General features: G+C 44.2%; 1 protein-coding gene across 5 annotated transcripts in view; it reads right to left on the bottom strand.

Annotated features, from left to right (window-relative positions):
• Window positions 1–1038: 1038 nt before the first annotated feature.
• The window catches only part of LOC117148630, a 30236-nt gene continuing 17491 nt past the window's right edge, over window positions 1039–13783 (bottom strand). For 4 of the 5 annotated variants that reach the window (XM_033316126.1, XM_033316125.1, XM_033316129.1 and 1 more), the window contains 3 exons: window positions 11538–11665; window positions 4035–6064; window positions 1039–3835 (listed from right to left, as the gene is read on the bottom strand). In XM_033316126.1, the coding sequence (XP_033172017.1) occupies window positions 1826–3835; window positions 4035–5948 (3924 nt within the window). In that variant the 5' untranslated portion in view covers window positions 5949–6064; window positions 11538–11665 and the 3' untranslated portion in view covers window positions 1039–1825. The remainder of the gene's footprint in view (window positions 3836–4034; window positions 6065–11537; window positions 11666–13783) is intronic. The other variant, XM_033316130.1, reaches the window with a different exon arrangement.

Here is a 13783-nt window from a genome sequence, read left to right on the forward strand (position 1 = left end):
CCTGAAAACCCGGACTGCATGTGCAGTATCGTATCTACTGGCGCACCGCACTGCATTTATTTATTTGGACACTAACGCCCTCGCAGCCCGGGCAGCAAAATTTACGAGCTTCCCTTAATCGATCTAAAATTAAACGGCTTGTGCTGGAATCAACCCTTTTTCGTGTGCAAAATGGGGGGAAAAAACAGCGAACTTCCACCTTCCGCCTTCATGCATTTTAGCTATCTGCAATCCTAATTGTTATCAACAATTTGCAATTCTTCTTCCGCAAAACTATCGTTGCAAAGCGCTCAAGTTCAGGCGAATTTGCCTTTTTCCTGGACAACTCGTTTTTGTGCCAAATTTATGGCTTGACTGCACATTACATTATTTACACGATACATATATGTATAAATTTATATATGTTTACATAATAAAGCAATGCCGGAGTATCAACAATCTATTTAAACTATGCTTAGAACAACAGCAAAATTGCAGTTTCTAGGAAAACTAAATAAATTAATAAAAATATTTTGAAAATTCTTGTAAAATTCTGGAAAATCTGAATTTATAATAACTTGGATGCTATAAAGAAATCTCTTAACTGTTAAAAGTTAAACTTCACTTTCTTGTATTTTTAATTTGCAATCAGGAGGATAGCTTATCTTAATTTCTGTTAGTAAATGAATAGAAATAAACTTAGAACATTTCAGAAAATGTCCTTTAGATTCGACAGCAGTGCTAGATGAATTCGAGTTACATAATAAATAACTTCCCATTGAATCTTTAGATGATGAGTAGGTGGCTTCCAAATTGGCGAAGTATGTATTGTGTTTCGTTTTCCCAGCTTGGGTACTATTCCATGATAACAGTTCCACCATTTTGAAGTTCCGATTCCCAAACACAAACAGAGATTTAAGAATTTTTCAGATATTTTATTGCAAACATATATAGCTTAAATATGAGTTGAAGGTATTTGTCTGGTTACTGTTTCAGAACTAACTAACCGACTACATAATTACTTTAGGATTTGTTTGTAATAAAAAAACAACAAAACGGTTCATATTTTTCTTTTTTTTTGTTTTTGTTTATTATTTTCGATTTTTGGATCTTGAGGACTTTTAATGAGTGATCCTAACCCAGTTCGGTGAACGGCAATCTGTAATCAAATTTAGTTCGTTTCCTCATATCAAGCGTTTCGTCGTTGGTTGACTCATATTATTTGCATTTGCATTTCCATTGCCATTCCGTCATATCATATACAACACACTTAATATTTCAGTTACAATAAAAAAAAAAAAAAAACGTTACTCACGATACCAGTAGGCGCTGCTTAGAGGCTACTTAACTTACATAATCGAGTATCACTAACAATATGTATCGTTATTTATTTATTTAGTACTTGTTATTTCTTTGCCATTTATAAATTCTCTACAACACGACGTACTTGTACACAAAACATCAGTTTTCATAAGTACAATTTAAAAAAAAGGGACTCATATATATAGTATAAATAACTATATATATATATATATATATTGTATGTATATTTATGTATAGAAAAAAAAAATGCTAGTTGATCCATCTAAATATTTTTATTTTAGCATTAGCCTAAGTGAAAGTATTTTCGTATTTATGAGCGGCAGACGATCTTCGATCCTCGATGTGAGCATGAGCAATGCATTTTCCATATATATGTATATATATATATATATATATATATAGATCAAGATATAACCCCATCCGTATATCTCGCATATCTGACTTCCAAAGTGTGTGCACCGCATGACATGGGGGGCTCTTAGTGATAAAATGCCAACGCCTTGGCATAGTACGAGGTACATGGTCATGATATGCGATCGGGACTTTGCCGCTGGCCCGGATCTTCGGTGATGCCCGTGGTGTCACCGGCATGCGCCGGATGTACACAATGATCCGGTGATCTGGACTGCGATCGCGATCTCTTCGGCGGTGGCGTTATCGAGTGCTGTGAATTTGAATCGGAGGAGGTGCGTCGACAGAAGGGACTAAGTCCGCCCATTCCGGCGGCGGCGGCGGCGGCGGCAGCTGTATTGCCAGCACTGGCGGCCAGCATGTGGGGCGTCAGTTGGGGGAATCTCGGCATGCGCGGCAGTCCGGCAAACAGGAGCGGACTCGCGCCGCCGCCGTGGCTCAAAAATAGGCGGGGACTTGGTGGCGAGCCATCGCCGGCGATCAGCGGATAACCAGCGTGGCCATGTCCAACGGCGAAACGATGCTGCAAAGCCTCGAAACAGAGCGGTACATTCAGTCCATGGGCATGGGCACCGGCGCAAATGCGGGCCAGAATCTCCGCCTGAATGCTGCCCACCGCCGCCGGATTCACACCGCCAGCGCCGCCTGCCGATGAGCCCACCATCGCCGAGTGATGGAAGCCGCTCTTGTTGTTATTCAAATTGAGACTCATTAGCTCCAGGAGCGGATCCGTTGCGGGCATCACGGGTGCATGGAGTAATCCATGATCATCGCTGGTCGACAGCAGCTTGCGATGCAAATTGAGATTCGAACTGTGACGATCGCGGCTGCGCTTCGAGGGAAATGCCGCATTGCAGCCATCTATATTGCACTTGTGGTGCAGCTTGAGGTGGACGCTCTGGTGGTGCGTCTTGAGATGAAAGTGGTTTTGGAATATCTCACCGCAGGCGGTGCACTTTAGGGGGTTCTCCTTATCGATGGGCACTTCGGGCACCTCCACCTCCGTTTCCGGTTCCGGTTCCGGTTCGTGTTCTTGTTCGTGTTCGGGTTCTGTTTCAGTTTCCGGTTCCGGTTCCGGTTCGCGCTCCTCGAGCTCACTCGCATCCAATCCGTTGTCACTTACGCGGCGCACACTATTGTTAATGTTAATATTATTGTTATTGTTATTATTATTATTGTGATTGGCAGTCTTGTCGCTGGACTCCTCCGCCAAGGACTCATCGCCACCCATTAGCTCCTGCTTGATGCGCACGTAGCGATTCTCATCCGCTTCGTAGTTGATCTCCTCCAGTGGCTCCAATTTGATGGCGGCCGCTGCCCGTGAAAGATCTAGTGTGGTGTCCACCGGCGACGACTCCTGCTCATCTTCCTCGTTGTCGTCCTCCTTGTCAGCTGGCCTCGTTTCCTGCTCCTCCAGTTTCATTTCTGGCTTGGATGCCGCAGCTACAGGATCTGGTTCAGGTTCCTGATCCTGTTCCCGCTTACGTTCTTGACCCTGCTCCTGATCCAGTTCCTGATCGTGATCCTGTTCCGTCTTAATGCAGAGACCCACCGGCCTGAGATCACCGTAGGGCGTGAGGGGTGGCGATGGTATCGACTTGGTGGACTCGCCCACCTCCGATTCTTTGGCGGATGCGGCGGCCTGCGCTGGCAGACGCACCTTCTTAATGGACAGATCGGCGGCCACATCGTAGTCGATTGAATTCTCACCCGAATTCTCATCCGATTGCACAGGACATCGGACTGGATTCTGGCTCTTGCGTTTCCGTTTATTGGCCGCCATTTGGGCGAGGGCATGGGCGTGCCCAAGCGAGTGGGCGTGGCCGTGCGAGAGGGCGTGGGCGTGGGCATGGGCATATGTGTGGCACTCCTCAAGGCCGGACTGGACAACCTTGCCCGGACTGGATTGCTCTTTGGTTTGACTCAGGCTGGATACCGCCGATGTGGAGCGCTCGTCGCTCTCGTCGTTCTCATTCTCATTATCGTTATCGTTTTCGTGGTCCAGCGGCATGCTATCAATCTCATCGCCAACCACAACGATGCCATCGGGATCATCGTCATCATCGTCCTCATCGCCGTCAGCCTCGTCGTCATCATCGTCGCCGGCCATGTGGATGCCAACCTGCGGGAGAGCAATGGAAAATGTTATTGAATAATATGTTGCAAACTATAAACAAAGTTAAAAAAAACAACTAAGTTTTAAAATATTAGGATGATTTATCATATATGGACAACATGTCGGATGAGTAATATTTTAAGAGAGTTTTCCCAAGGAATGCGATTTCCAACGTATACATATATATACAGGTTGTTTAACCTACCTCCAGTATCTCGTCGTCGTCCTCATCTTCAGTGTGCTCGTTCTCCATCGCCAGTTTACGACGCTGTCCCTCGAATCGTCCGGCATCCAAGTACGATCTCTGCAGATAATCCTGTCCGTGTTTCAACTCCAGAGCACCGACTCCCGCTCCTGATCCCGCGCCCGAACCACCCATCGCATGATGCCGCAAATCCGGTGGCGGCGTCAGCAGCGGGAAGCTGCCGAATGGTGCCAGTCCCGCCATGAGACCATTGGGCGCCTGGAGCAACAGCGGATGCGGTTGCGCACTGCGTCCATCGTGCGGCGAGATCTTGCGTCGCAGATGCGGCGAATGGAGCTTGGGATTCGGATTGGCGCTATGGCGATTCCTCGATCGCCTCGAGCTGAACATCATGCTGCATCCATCCACCGTGCACTTGTGCATCTCCCTGAGATGCACCGCCGAGAAGTGAATCTTCAGAGCACCCTTGTCGCAAAAGGTCTTCAGACAGACATTGCACTGCACTCGCTTTTTGCCCGTCACCGGATTGATGAACTGGGTGCCCAAATTGGCGGGCATCGAGCCCCATTGCCGCTTGCCACCGCCGCCGCCAACGGATCCTCCATTTCCACCGCCACCTCCTCCGCCCGGTGAGTGTGGCGTCTTCCGGCTCGACCGCATATTGGAGGATAAGGCCAGGCGGGTCATACGCTGCGAACTGGAACATGATCCGGAGGCGGATACCTTATCGCTGTTCCGTTGCTGCTTGCCAGAGGAATCATCCACGGATCCTGCACCCGAACTGGAGCCCGAACCCGATCCCGATCCGGAGCCGGAGCCAGAACCCGCCTGATGCTGATACTGGCCAACACCTGGTGGCGGCGATGGTGGGGATCTAGAATCGGGCGGCGGTGGAGGCGGTGGCGGTGGCAGGTGATAGGCCATGGCCATTGCATTGAAGAACTGGTTCCGATGCAGGTGGTGCTGATGCTGCTGCTGCTGACTGTGATGATGGTGTTGTCCGAATTCCGTGGGACTTTGCGGCAGCGGCAAGGGACCACCAAAGGCACCCAGCGCCGCCGCCGAGCTGATTTTCCGAAAGTCGAACGGTTGCATGTTCTGCAAATCACTCAGCGGATTCATCGGGTTCGGATCGTGCGTGGGCGTACTGTTGCCCGTTCCAGTGCCCGATCCGGTGCTACTACTATTGTTGTTATTGTTATTGTTATTATTATTCCTACTTGCCGCCGCCGATAGCTTCTGCTGCAATTGATTCTGCAAATGCAGCTGGGCATGGGCCAGCTGCGAGAAGTGAACGCTCATCGATTGCGCCGACGATTGTGCGTGCGACGATGTCTGCTGGACGCTGCCGGAGGAGCGGGACGGCGACTGGTGACCGCCGGCGTTCGCATTCAGGGCGAGTGGATGGCGCAACGGTAGCGCCAGCGGCAGCGGATGCGGATGTGGATGCGGATGCGAATGCGAATGCGAGTGCGGATGGATGGGGTGCGTCGTCAAGGGCAGCGGCGGCAGGGGCGGCGAACTGCGGCGGCTGGGGGTCATCACCATTGAAGCGGGTGATGATTCGCGGCTCAGGTGCACGTTCCCTCCACCGGTTGGCAAATGTGGGTGGTGCTGATGGTAATGGTGGTGGTGCTGGTGCTGGTAGGGGAGGTGATGCTGGTTCTGTTGCCTCTCATGACCTTGCAGTGGATGGCGATAGGAGGCGGATACAGTGGCGGCGGCGGTGGCGGTGGCGTTGGCGGGCAGGTGGTACAACAACGATGACGACGTCGACGGTGGCGGTGGCGGACTAACCGAACCGCCGGCGGCTAAACGATGAATTTCAGAGGCGGCGGCGCGAGGATGCGGATGCGGTTGCGGTTGCGGATGCGGATGAAAGTGCGGCGGATGCTTCTCGTGGCCAATATTCATCAAGCGGCGGCTTAGGAACAACAATTAATCTGTAGACTTTTGACCAAACATTAGACTAGATGCGGCATTTAGGTTTCCAAGTGTTGAGCGCTGTGCAATGGGCTTCCGTTGATTCGCTGCAAGAAGAGGAAAATGCAATCGTTTTATTTAATGTTACAATAGTAGTAATACTTAAATAGAGAATGAATCGAAATCTTCTGTTTCAATTCACAATAGAAACCGAATGAAAACAAAGCAAAAACAAATTCTTGACCGTAAAAGCGTTTCGTTTCATTGTAGAAAAACGTATTTGCCTAATAATATGTCTGTTTTTTTTACTGCCAAGCACTTAAGTCACCTTTTTCATTATTTATTTATTTAATGTCACATTTGTATTGTTATTTGCTGCCAGCAATAGTTTATCTTCTGCATAAAAGTCTCTCCGAACTTGTGTACGCTGTCAGTACCTGTGGTATTATAATTTGAATTAATTTCGCCCGAGTTTGTGGCGACCAAGTGTGTGTGGCATTTAAGCGATCTGGGGAGCAGCGTGTCGGAGCGCCTCGCAGCCACATATCTTCCACCATCTCAAACATTGTCAAGGAGTTTCCACCGAAACCGCCTAACGAAGTGGCCACAACTCGATGGAGCGGACCGCGGACCATCATGCCATCAAGCCATCATGCCATCGGACCTCCCAGACACCACACATCATCCACAAGCAACCACACCGTGCATACACGAGTACAGATGATTATTGAAAATAAAAATAAGAATAATGATGTGACAAATTCTGAGTGGTCACTTCACGTCTCTAGAAGGAGTGATGGCGAGGGGAGCCGCCGAGTCGTCGGATGGCAGCGGCACAGAGGGACACTTGTAGACACACACACACACATACGCACGCATAATATCGTTTAGTGGAGAGCCCGGCGTGACATGACAATGTGATAGTGTGTGCAGAAGACGCTCTTCGCGCTGTCGTCTACGGCCACTTGAAGTCCCCATGTCACATTCTTCTGTGCCGGCACCACCACCACTACCACCACCACCGCACAAGAGCCAGACTGAAGACTCCAACAGACTGGCGATCTTCGATACGATCCGATACAATACGATCCGATCCAATCCAATCTGAGCCGATCCAATCTGAGCCGAACCGACTAGATCCGAGTCCGAGTTCCGAAATCGAATCCAAATCGATAGGGCTGTGATCGTGATATTCAACTCCACTGCCACTTCCACATCAAGATGAAGATCGAGGCCGAGAGATCGCGATCATTACGCGCGACCTCTTGATGATCCCATGTGATGAGTGCCGTGCCGCTTGCGACGAATACTTAAATATTAAAAAGCAGAAGGTTCAGTCTGCATGCGAACATATTAAAATCCTTCTTCAAAACAAAACGAAATCCAGTTTTTGCAGTTTGTTATTTTAACATGAAAGGAACGTTCTGTTACTTAAAATTTGTTATCTTATTAAAAAAGACTTGTAAGGCTTAGCAATTACAATCCCTTGCTTGAATATCATATGTTTATATACTTTTAACAAATAAATCCCACTTAAAATGCTATAAATATTAAATTCCCCTGGGCGACATGCAATGATATATGGCAAATGACAAAATGTACGATTAAATGTGTATCAAAAACTGCAGCTATGGAAACTTTCGCTACTATTATTATTATTTTTTTATCATTATTTTCTTTTTTTTTTTTCATCTCTCGCCTGCCTTCGGACAGTGCCATTTGGCATTGGGGAACTTTTGCATGATATATGTCATCTTGGCAAGTCATTTAAATGGTATACAAATTGTTTTTTAATTGCCACCTGTTCGGGCTGCTGCTGCTGCTGTTGTAACGACATTTATTACGATTACGTTTCTGTTGGGATCTCGGAGTAGGGAACGTTTTTACCGGCATTTAGAAGCGGAGATGCACGACGCGGCAGCTTTTAATTGCTTCCAGTTGATATTTAATTTGATATTTTTTCATACCTATTTTCCCGCGTACAAACATATATTTGTGATTTGACACGTTCCGAATCTGAGAGCTCTCCGTTCTGACCAAACCAGTTCTCCTCCATCGGCATTCATACATATGTTGTGCGAGCTGTGTGTATCTGAACCCATCTGCTCTAGCCAGAGGCACTGATTGCATAAAAGTGACAGTTTGCAGCGAGAATTATTGGAGCTTTGTTGTGCGCCTATAATTGGGGTTCATAGTCCAAAGTGGCTGGACTGGGCTTTTTCATTGTATATATTTTATATATATATTTTACAGGTTCATCTTTCAGATGTTTGTCTGAAAATTCATTAATTTTGCACTTTTTGGAATTTTTGGAATTTTTTTGAATTTCAATAGTATTGTTTTTGAAGGATTCTTAAACAATACATGGCATTGATTGAAGTTAGCTAAATTTTCCAATTAGGATAAATGTTTTAAATGAAATATTAAATGTTATTTTCAAGTGGATTTTTAAAAATGTGGTTAAGTGAGATTTATAGGCCAAATTTGTGACGCATGCTTAACTGACAAAAAAAAAATATATATATATGCAGCTCGCCCAAAGACAGCACATCATATGTTTGTTAGCACCGATCGATGCTGTTGGGCAATTTGTATCCGAGGGTTTCATCGACATTTATGAAGCTCTTGCGAGAAGACAGACGAGAATCTGTCCGAGATGAGAACTCCTTTTAATTTCGTATTTCACATGAAACTCATTTTCGTCTCATAACAAAATTGCCGCTAAGCTGCGAGCTGCGATCCCAGTTCACTCTGCGTATCCCCCGGAACGAACAAAGGAGAAGAAAAATGGCATTCCAGACACCAATCATGATTATTATTGGCTTTATCGCATAGAATCGGCGGCGGCAGCCGTCATAAGGAACATTTTCTTAACGCATTTCCAAAGTCATAAAGCAGCGGCGGTCATAAATGCGTGTTAAAGTCGAACAACAGAACGTTTTCTCTTATTTTTTCTGTTTTTTTTTTTTTTTTTTTTTGTTGAAATGTCAACCATTAAACACGAAAAAGCCGATCCAAGCCGATCGTTCTCACAGATCCAATCCGATCCCACCAGATTCAACAAAAGAGCCCGAGCTGGACCCCATTCCCCGTGACTCTATTTTGTAAAAATTTATTTATGAAACACATTAAAAGTGTCAACACGGCTTGCCGCACATGAGATATGTTTGGCAAGTTGCCTTCTCTGTCAAAGCCGATGTTAAAGCCAACAGACCAACCAACCGCCTGCCCCTCGATATTTTGTCCAGATCTCCAGTAGTCTCCTACAGCCCTAACCTCCCTTCCCCCATGAAACCCGCCGACCGAAACCCGAATCCCAATTCGAGCCCATGGCACCACTTCAGTTCTGATTATGAACGCCTCTGAATCGCCCCGACTGCTGCCGAACAGGGCTTAACAAAGTGATTCCAACATAAACTTACTACTTCTCTGTTCTCGTTTTTATTTTAATATTTTTTTATGTTTTTTTCCTCTTTTTTTTTTTTTTTTTTTTTTTGTTTTTCTTGCTTTTCTTTTTAGCTGTTAGTATGCAAATCCCCTGTGGGATCGTTGACGAAAGCCGCTGGGCTGGCCCGCCGGTAAAAATTCACAGGGCGAGCGCCAACATCGAGCAGTGTTCGATGGCAGGACACGAACATGAACATGGATCCCGGACCCAAATCAGGGATCCTGGGGTCCGCAATTGTGGGGCTGCGACTGCGACTGCGATTGGGCGACAAATGCGGCATTCGTGCAGAGAAAATATTTATTTTCCTCAAATTATGACTGATAACACTTAAATCGTTGTAATTAGTGGCCTGCTCATTTTTAATTGTATCAACACATTTGATTGTTGACTTAAAATAATCGTTTCCGAATCTCTTTATTTATTTAGTGAATTTCGTGTACAGAACTACATATTTTATTTGTTATATAGCAAGCCTTATGCACCTATAGAATTCCTATTTATTATGGGATTAGCAAATAAACATAAACTTGTTGCTCGTCGAGCAGGTGAGAAACCAAAATCTACTACTATTACACTCACAGAAAAAGGTTTCTATAGCAATAGCTTATCCTAGCATAACTAACTGAAAGTGCTAATAAAAATCAAACCAGGAAGAGGATCATGAAATTGATATCTATTGACTGACTGTCTTTCCTTACACAGAAAGAATAAAATGTGAATAGAAACTGAAGTTATTGAGCAAATTTACTGCGTTTATTTAGTGCACACAATTTTCTCTTGAATTCTAAACTAAATAAATCCAAAGCGGGGATTGTTGCTTCTGCATTTTGCATTTTGCACTTTAAAGATCATTTGAATCTACCTACTATTTCTTTCGGTGCATGCTCTGGCGCTACTTGGGACCTCGGCCGACTGTCGCTGCCGATCAGACGTGATGTTTGGGCTTGGGCCGCCTGGCAGGGGTCCGCACTGAATGCTCCCCGGATCTGGCTCCCCGTATCCTCGACCTGATTCAGTCGGCCAGAATGGTCGTAATCCGGGGCTTAGACTGTGTTTTAAGTGGATAGGTCGGTTAGCCCTCAAGCGCAAACACGAAGCCGCATCAACATCATCGGATGGAAAGTGTGATGTTGGGGCTACTGGATCTATTGGGGATTTCGGAGTGTAGCATCTGCTTTTATACGTCTTCTTTTTTATTCAAGAAAGGGGAGCGTTTAAGTGGAAGAATCAGTGATTTTCAGTTTATGTTAGCGAATTTTAGCAGAAGGTTGGGGTTGACAGACGCAAGCCCCCTTTAATGTGACAAAAAAGGTTTAAGAAGCTCTTTTAAATACAAAAGTTGAAAAATACGTAAAAAAAAATGATATTTTCCACTTCAATTTAGTAAGTCAAGCAAACTATGCTTGCTAAATAATATTCTTTCCAGCTATGAAGTATTATTTCCAGATCTCTTATCGTTCAAGGGACATTAGTGATCTGCCTGGCTTTTTGCGTTCAGCTTTTTGTTTATTTACTTATCGGGTTTTTTGGGGCGTCACCAAGATGATGTCCAAACTGCGACTTCAAATGCGGACCATCCAGCCAAGTTGGCACAGGCTATTCAAGCCATCTCATAGGCTTGGCCGTGGCATTTTTGGTTAAAAGAGTCTCTACCGAAAGTACGCCGAACTGATCTCAAGTAAACCACAAAAGCCATTCTTGTTTGTTGCCGGGAGCAAAATCAACGATTGATTGAAGGAAAGGAAAGGCAAGGAGATTTGAGGCTGGGGCCACAAAACTGTGGCCATAACCATCGAGGCTAAAAAAAAAATAAATAAAATACAAAAAAAATAAAATAATAAAAGCTAAAAACTGATGATAAAAACCGAGGCTGAAACCAAGGCGGCGGCGGCTTTGTTCATCTGCTACAAGCATCGCATTTAATGAGATTTATATCAGTTTTTAATAGCTTTGTGACTCTATTGTGCTGTGGCCGTATCTAAAGCAAATCTGGAGTCATCTTGTCGGGGCGATAGAGATATACAAATTAGTCTGCCGAGACATTGTCGAAATAATGGCCTAAAAGTGACCGGTATGAGGAAGTCGAGGAAAGCTAATATCATCTACTCATAATACATAATACTGCAACTTACGTCTTTTTGTGGCCGTGGACCGACTTCCTGAAGTGCGTTGTATATAGATATATTTATATCTATATATATATATATATATAAAAGTCTTCGGCTTGCTATAGATCGCAGTTTAGAGTTTCACGGCAGATCTAAAAGAAAAAAAAAGAGTGGAAGGCGATGAAAAACGAGTGGTTAGCCATTGCCGATCACGATCTAGCAACAAGTTTTGATGATTTATGCCAACACGTCCGTCAAAATGTCAAATTCTTGGGCACACATCAACAATTCGACACATTTCACACATCGATGCCAAAAACCAAATCTCTTCGGGATTGCCGCAATGTTAAAGTCAACGTTATTTGTACACTTTTCAAGACGCCCCCACCCCACCGCCAGTCCACCGAAAATTGTGTTAATTTAAATCAAATGACAAAATATAATAAACGACCATAAAATTTAATCCGAGTCTTCTCTAAAAAGGTACGAAAAATGTGCCAACTGATTGTGCACACAAAAGTTGTCCCAATAATCCTAAAGTCGACTAATGTAGTCACTTAAATGCATTTTCGATTGAATCATTGAAACAGTTGACTTTAAAATGCCAAAGATTTATATTTGAAGAAAACCCATTGAAAAACCCATTGCGAGGAAATAATAAATAATAAATAAATAAATAATTATGTTGGCACTAATTCAAAGTAAGTTTTCATAGCGTAACAAGGCGCACTAGGCGTATACGTAATTATATTTGATTCAACGTTACATTTGCTCATAATCTTAATTCCTGCACTGAGTTCAATTTCAGAAATTGAACATATATTCGAAATCAGAACAACTCCAAACGGAAAAGGTACAAAATGTGTTCTCTAATGTAGAGTGTTTGACATAAAGTCATGTCTACGTATGACACAAAGGCGAAAAATGAAAACCAATTAAACAAGCTAATCATTTTATTGTCATTAGCACCGGCAGCAACAACACTTGCGAAGTAAAAAAGAAGAAGTCAAATTTAAACGGCTTATTAGCATTACCATTTAGGTGTTATCGTCAGTTATGGCCATTGTGTGTGTTTGTAAAGAGAAAACCAGTGCCCATGAATGTGCACACTATGTATATACCCTCAAAGTACGTAAACAGATGTCTCTTCGAAAGAGAGAGATTACACTTTTTTCAATTTGTTATTTTCGGTTATTAAGGATTGCAGGGTATACCGTGCATCGGTTTACCAGAACTCAGACAGACTACCATTTATTTACTCATGGGCTTAAGTCTTGGACAGTTAACAGTTTTAACTGTGCAAACATTGGGTCAACCCATTAGCGGAATTATCAGCTTCGTACACGTATTATACTTGTGACAGCGGCGCATGTCAACCAGGCAAATCAACACGCTTTAAATATATAACGCAAAAGTCTGATAACAGTAGAGCATCATCATTGCATCATCAAGCTTTATATACATATACTTAGCTTTTTTCAAAATATTCTCTTGAGATCCAGTAGTAAAAGTACAACTTTAAAACCTCTTCACTTTCCATTTCAAAAATATTGCATTTTTCGCAGGCAAACAGCAACCCCAAATTAAAATCACGCAAACATAACAATCGTTTATTTTAGGTTTGTGTAAAAGGAAAAAAAAATACCACATAGTTGGGTCGCTGAAGTATTGATTGATTAATGAACTGAATATTTCATGTGTCCGGTGGTGCTTTTTATTTAGCCCTACTGCTGGCTTTATCCTTGACCAGAGCGAAACGTCTCGGTCTTGATCCTTCCGCCCAGCACGACTATTCCTGTCCCGTTGACATTGTAATTGAATCAATAATAAAATCAAAATGTACGACGATGACAATGACACTTGGATTTCGACTTCAACTGCGACTTTTCGTCTCCGTCTGGACAGAAAGCCCTGAACCACCGCGCTCGCGTCTGTCTCTGAATCCATGTCCGTGTTCGTTTCGCTGTCCGTGTCATCGTGTCATCATTTCAGCATTTCAGCACAAGGAACGGCAACGTCACCATCACCGGCTCTCGAGAGCCGGACCCCCCTTTTCGAATTCCGCTGGGTATAGGTGTAGGCATCGAACTTGGTTTACGATTCGGCCGGGTCAGATCTACTCCATATACATATGTGTGTACACAGAAAGAAATAATAAAGTACAAGCTTGATAAGTATACCAAAAATAATACCGAAAAATACCGAGTCCTATTTTGGGACAAAAACGTAACAATAAAGCTAATAGATTGGGACCACAGCTTAACCATTAT

Source organism: Drosophila mauritiana, chromosome X, assembly GCF_004382145.1.
Source record: "Drosophila mauritiana strain mau12 chromosome X, ASM438214v1, whole genome shotgun sequence".
NCBI lineage: Eukaryota > Metazoa > Arthropoda > Insecta > Diptera > Drosophilidae > Drosophila > Drosophila mauritiana.